The 6,927-nt window shown below is 36.4% G+C and overlaps 1 protein-coding gene across 1 annotated transcript; it reads right to left on the bottom strand.

Annotated features, from left to right (window-relative positions):
* Nucleotides 1-2,102: 2,102 nt before the first annotated feature.
* Nucleotides 2,103-2,516, bottom strand: LOC107815074 (uncharacterized). The gene has a single exon (XM_016640588.2). It carries the CDS (start codon nucleotides 2,514-2,516, stop codon nucleotides 2,103-2,105), a length of 414 nt encoding a protein of 137 aa, XP_016496074.2.
* Between the last annotated feature and the right edge of the window lie 4,411 nt (nucleotides 2,517-6,927).

Below are 6,927 nucleotides of genomic sequence, written 5' to 3'. Positions count from 1 at the left end.
TAGCTGCTATATTTCGCAGACCTTGTCTCTCCTTCCCTATCCTTTTGTTTATTGTATTTGGTCTCAGATTATTATAGACCGGATTTTTCAGACTTGTAATGTATAGATGCTCATGTACTTAGTGACACCGGGTTTTGGGAGTGTTTTATATTCAGTATTTGTGGAATTTACTCTTAAACTTAATTATTATGTTTTTAGTTTTTAAAATAAATTGTGGTTTATTGAGGTTGTTGGCTTACCTAGTATTGAGATAGGCGCCATCACGATAGGTTAGGATTTTAGGTCGTGACAAATAATAAATACATATTATTTTTCTCCGTTGCTAGTAGTTCTAGTAGGACCAAATAGATCCATATGCAACAACTGTAAAGGCTTGGAAGTAGAGAAAATGTCTTTGGATTTAAAATAGGTTCTAGTTTGCTTACCTAGTTGACATGCATCGCACATATGATTCCTAGAGAAATTGGGTTTTGGAAGACCAATAACCAAGTCATGTCAAGATATTTTTCTATCAAGTGCATATCGACATGACCAAGTTTCTTATGCCAAAGCCAGGGGTCATGAGAAATATATGCTAGACAAATATGACTATCTAAATTTTCAATGCAATCCAGAATATAAACGTTGCCATACCTTTTTACTGAAAGAGTGATTTTACCTGATTTATCTTCTATAGCGCAACCTATTTTCTTGAATTTCACTTCGTACCCAGAGTCACATAGTTGACTTATACTTAGCAAATTATAGTTAAATCCATTCACAAGATATATGTCTGTGATATCACAATTCTTGTTAAATGGAACTGTTCTGGTACCAACGATCTTCCATGTTGAATCATCACCAAATCTGACATTTCCTTAATTTATTTTTGCAACTTCCTTGAATAGTCTTTTGTCGCTCGTTATGTAAATGGAACACGCATTGTCGAGATACCACTTTTCTTTTTGACTTTTCCTGTGATGTTCCTGCAAAACAAGACTATTGCCTTCTTTTAGGTACCTAAGCTTGCTTGGGTTATTTTTGGTTAGTTCTAGTGAAAACCGGACTATTTTTAGGTTTTCAGATCCATCCCTTGATATAAGCATGACGAAATCTATAGGATGAATACTTATGGCCAGTTCTACAATAGTAGTGACATGAGGGAGTGGATCATTCATTAGTAATAGATCTACTAGTGGTGCTATTATTCGTAGATTCGTTACTAATAGGTTTTTTTCCAATTGACTTCTGAGTTGACTGGTTTGACCAATAAAACTGTGACTGGTATATTTGCGCATGTCGTTGAGTTGCAAGTGCAATTCTCGAACTTTCTCCTAAAAGTCATCTCGTTCGAGTTCACAGATTTCATGTTTAAGTTCCTAGAATTTTTTTCTCCATGTTTAGTCTACTTAATTCATTTTAAAAAAATTGAGACTCTTTTAGAGTTAGATCAAGAATATCGTGTAATTTATTATATCTATCACAGTTATGGAGTCTTACCTCACTAGATTCACCGCGGGCCATGAAGCAGTTATCAATTATTTCCTTGCTATCATCATCTGATATGTCTTCATCAGTCTAGCAACCTGAGAACTTGTTTATATCATTTTCTAGTATAGTCATGAAGCAAAGATTTTCAATTTTTTCATGTTCTGAGCTATCTTCATCACTCCAACTTCTAAATGATTTGTTCCTATGAAATCCTCGAGAGGCGTTCCTTTTGAGATTTGGACATTCAGCCTGTACATGTTCATAATTTCTATATTCAAAATATTTTCCATCGTACTTATCTTGCGCGTTGTACTGTCTAGTTCTCCTGCAATACATTTTTCCCCTTTTGGTGTTCCTATATCTTCTCATTAGTCCATTAATAGTTTTGGCTACCATAGCTATCTCTTCTTCTAGAGAATTTGCTTCATTGTCCTCATCGTCTTCAGATCCTTTAATGGAGCTTTGAACGCCATTGTTTTCTTCTTTGCCTCCTATCCTCATTTGTTGAGGTGAGTTTTCCCGAATGCAATGAGATCTCAATGTAATTCATCATAAGATAATTTGTCTAGATCTTGAGACTCAAGTGAGACGACTTTTGTTTGCCAGACAGTAGGCAAACTCCTTAGAATTTTTCAAACATTTTTACCACTTGAATAGGATTTTCCAAAAGCCTTCAGATCTCCAATAATTTTGTTGAACCGAGCAAACACTTCTTCAATGGATTCATCTTTTTTTATTTGAAAAAGTTCATAGTCATGGATAAACAGATGTATTCTTATTTTTTTGACTTTGCTTGTTCCTTCATACGTGACTTCCAGCTTATCCCACATTTCTTTGACTATATCACAGTTTAAAATCTTATCATATTCTTCATCATTTATAGTATTGTACAAAAGATTTCTTGCCTTGACATTTACCTGTATCATTGCCATTTCCTCATTAGAGTAATCATCTATGCCTACGGGATTTGTAGATGTCTGTCCATCCATTTTCTTGTCAGACTTTGGCGCTGAAATTGGATAATCTCCTTTCTTGATTATAGCCATACTTTGACATCATAAGATTTTGCATATATTTTCATGCGAACTTTCAAATGTGAGAAGTGTTGTCCACTAAAATACGGAGACCTTGCCTATGACGTCCCTTCTTGGAATAGAGCTCCAATAATTAATTAATTTGACATGATCTTTTCTCACAGGCTGTTAAGCAAAATAAAAATGTGAGACCTACTCCGACACCAATTGAAAGTACAAAAGGGGAAGGGTGAATTATTGCCTTTTTGCACTGATAATTGACTAGTTTATCAGTTAGTCGACTAAAGGTTCGAGCAAAAGTAAATAGTAACTACATAATGTAAAAGTGCTGAAAATTAAATGGCATCGGAAATGTTTATACTAGTACGGATTCAATGTGAATCCTAGTCGAGTCCCATTGGATTGCAAGAGGGTTATCTCTTCTAAGTTCCTTGAAATTCTTCTTACACTTGTGTTGTTGAGTTGAAACACACCAACTGCTTTCTAAAACAAGTAAACTCTAAATTATTTTGATACAATGTCTCACTATTTTTCTCTATTTCATCTATCCACTAGTTACATAGTAAATCTAATATAGATTATAATACTTGTGTTGAGTAGATCAATGAGCTTGAAGTTGGTCAGACGAAAGTATATCCTTCCTCTTCTTTGCTTCCGACTATATATACATCTTGAGGGATGATCTGTTTTGAGTCATGATTGATACATATCTTGAGAGATAGGGAACCCAAAGGAGTTGACCTTTGTAATGAATCTTGATTGACGATTCCTTCCGAGAATAAGGATGCAGCTTTTTGACATCTATTCTTTGATTCTCGATATAATATTTGGCTTTTCTTAAATGATGTGAAAGACTGGTTGGGCGGATCTTGTACTTGATATGGATTTCCTTTGCGAGCTTGATTGGTGATCCAAGTAGATTTTTCGCCTAAATTAGATCTTTTGTTGATTGAACCTTCCTTCTTTAAGCATCCTTCTGATCTTCAGTTGATTTGATCTTCCTTCCTTATCCCTCTTGGTTCACAACCTTCATTGCTTAGCGGCAATCTTCTTTTCATTTCTTTCCGCCTTGACTTTAGGTACATGCAATAGGAATAAATTATTTTTCATCATTGAAACTGAGCTCTAACATCTCATATATAAAAAAAAATCAAATTCCAACATATTATGCTTGAATTTTTCCGGATTTTAAGGGTATTTTTGTTAAATATTATATTTACATGAAAAAGTTGCTAAATTTTGATTACTTTTGAAACTGTGACTATTTTTTAATTATCAGTTATAAATTAGGCTATTTCAGTTTTTTTTTCTCATAGACAGTCCTAGCTGGAAATATGAATGTTCACTGACATGGATTCATTTCAACCCGAGTTAGATCATATGCCCATTTCAAATCGAAGTCCAAGCCCAAAATGGCCCCAAGAAAGTATCTAGGATGAATTTTCTTTGACTCACCTTTAATTAGCAAAAACTTATATGTCGACTCTAATTTGGATAAATATCTAATATCTACCATACGGTCAACGTCAGGTGGTTGGGCCGCTGGATGTCAATGATGTTAGTAAAATATGCAAAAGTTTTGTTGCCAAATTCATTGTTGTATATAACACTTTATACCATACGCATTCAAATCAAATATAACAAATTATTGTTAAAGGATTAAGACAATGCTAATACACAAGTAATATTTTTGAGAATCATCAAAATTGATTCGTTTAGCTAATCAGATGTTCTTGTTTTACAAGTATAACTCATGATAGATTAATTGAACACTGTAACCTTGTAATAGTTCCACGAAGATACTGGAGAAAAAGTTTTCTTACAGAATCAACTTTCGTTTCTATTTAACTATTCAGTATCAAAAAATTACTGATCAACGCCGAATCATGTGAGATAGAGTCACTAGAAGGTAAAATGCTTTTCACCCAAATAGTCCCTTTATTCAGGTTCGAACATAAAAACTCTTATTAAAATTAAAGAAGATGAATTCTAATAATCGCACCACACTCGTTGGTCATATATAGGTTGTTATATTCCAGCTATGGAGTCGAGTTTTCATTTAGTTAACTTAGCTTAATTTTGCTTTCTTAGCTTTGTAATTTGACATCCATTTCCATTTATAAAAAATCCAGAAAATTGTCCCACTTGTTTGCAATTTCCTCTTATTATTGAATTTAGCTCGGATCCTTCGTTGGATCCTCACATTTGGTATCAGAGCCAAGTTTCTTTGACTCTGTGGTGAGAATGGCTGAAGGAACTCACCTCAAACTCATGGATGAAAAACTCGTGAGACATGATGAAATATTGGAGCAGGTGCTCACCAGTCAGCAGGAGTTTTGAGACACACAAACAGGGATTCAAGGAACCCTGAAACTGATTCTCGAAAGGTTGGCCACTCTAGAGAGGCTTCCCAATAGAGCTCGGGGTGATAATCGTCAAGGTGATGGGTTGTTACCTCTGCCAGTGTAGGAGATGAGGCCAAACAGAAATCAGATTGTCCCAGCTCCCCCTCCTAAATGGGAATTACCCAGCTTCGAAGGACATGAACCCAAGGTATGGATTCAAAAATATGAAAGATATTTCAATTTATATCGAACTCCAGACAATCACAAAGTAGAGGCAGCTGCACTTTATTTGAATGGGTTGGCTGAAATGTGGTATCAATCTCTCACATTGAGTGAAGGAGAGATCAGTTGGGCTGAGTTTAAGAAAAAAATTAATCTGTAGGTTTGGGGATGCAGTGATGGACGACATAGTGGAGGAATTCAATAAGCTAAATCAGATTGGTACAGTAGATGAGTTTATGGGCAAGTTTGAGGATATGAAGGCTCAGATGTTAATCAGGAATCCTCATCTTAATGAATCTCATTTTATATCTAGCTTCGTAGGAGCTCTGAAGGAAGAAATTCGATTTGGAGTGAAGTTTTTCAAGCCTACTACACTGAAGTTTGCTATTGAACAGGCTAGGCTACAGGAGATGGCAATAGAAGCTACACAAAAGAAGATGTATTTAAAACTGCTTTCAGAACCCATATGGGCCAATATGAGTTCAGAGTTATGCCGTTTGGATTGACAAATGCTCTTGTAACCTTCCAAGCACTGATGAATCAGGTTTTTCCACCATACTTAAGAAGATTTGTCTTAGTCTTTTTTGATGACATACTTATCTATAGTGAATCACTGGAAAGGCATATTGAACATTTAGCTATTGTGTTTGCCTTGCTGAGAGACCATTCTCTATTTGCCAAAAAAATCCAAGTGTTCATTTGGGCAGGCTCAAGTTGAATACTTAGGCCATGTGATCACTAAGGAAGGTGTTTCCACTGATCCAGCCAAGATACAGGCCATGGTTGAATGGCCCAGGCCTAGTTCAGTTAAGTAACTCAGAGGCTTTTTGGGTCTAACAGGTTACTACAAAAAATATGTTGTTGGTTATGGTGCCATATACAGACCACTTACTGATCTTCTCAAGAAGGATTCATTCAAATAGAGTGATGAGGCTGAACTAGCTTTCTCCGCACTCAAGTCTGCTATGACTTCCACCCCAGTGCTGATATTACCTGATTACTCTATGGAGTTCACAGTGGAAACAGATGCTAGCCATAGTGGAATTGGGGTTGTACTAATGTAGGAGGGTAGGCCAGTGGCCTATTTCAGCAAGGTCTTAGCCCCAAGGCACAGGGACAAATCTATTTATGAGAAAGAGTACATGGCTCTACTGAATGCAGTTGATAAATGGAGACACTACCTGCAGTTCAAACACCTTGTGATCAGAACTAACCATCATAGCCTGAAATACTTATTGGAGCAAATGGTCACCACTGCTGTCCAACAGAAAGGATTGACAAAATTATTGGGCTGGACTATGAGATACAATATAAAAAAGGGCTGAAAATAGAGTGGCAGATGCTCTATCTAGACTGCTTGAAATGGAGGCACCAATCTACCTCAGGTGACCGCACAACTAATGGCTACCAACACTTCAGTTCCCTCATGGATGCAGGAAATAGCTTCAAGTTATGAAGGTGATCCTCAGTCTATGGATCTAATTACTCAGTTGACAGTTGACTTGCAAGATCCCAGTCTATGGCATTATTCCTCTGATGTGCTCAGGAAAAAAGGGAAGATTTGCATTGGAATTAATGGAAACCTAAGACAACAACTGATTGCTACCTTTCATGACTCACCCATGGATGGTCACTCTAAGAAATTGGGAACACTCAAGAGTCTATCACAAGTATTCTATAGGGCTGGGATGAAGCAAATGATTATCAGCTTTGTGGCTAGTTATGATGTGTGTGCCAGGTGTAAGGATGACAATGTGGCATATCCAGGTCTGTTGCAACCCCTTCCTATTCCTAACCAAGCATGGAGTCATATTAGTATGGATTTCATTGAAGGGTTGCCTAAGTCGAGAGACAAG

The sequence above is a fragment of the Nicotiana tabacum genome, chromosome 14, assembly GCF_000715075.1.
Source record: "Nicotiana tabacum cultivar K326 chromosome 14, ASM71507v2, whole genome shotgun sequence".
NCBI classification, from domain to species: Eukaryota; Viridiplantae; Streptophyta; class Magnoliopsida; order Solanales; family Solanaceae; genus Nicotiana; species Nicotiana tabacum.
The sequence above is the reverse complement of the archived record's forward strand: the minus strand, read 5'-3'. Positions and strand labels throughout refer to the sequence as shown.

Bases quoted from the DNA above. Each gene is read 5' to 3' on its own strand.
- LOC107815074 (XM_016640588.2), bottom strand. From the start codon at position 2,516: ATGGCTATAATCAAGAAAGGAGATTATCCAATTTCAGCGCCAAAGTCT.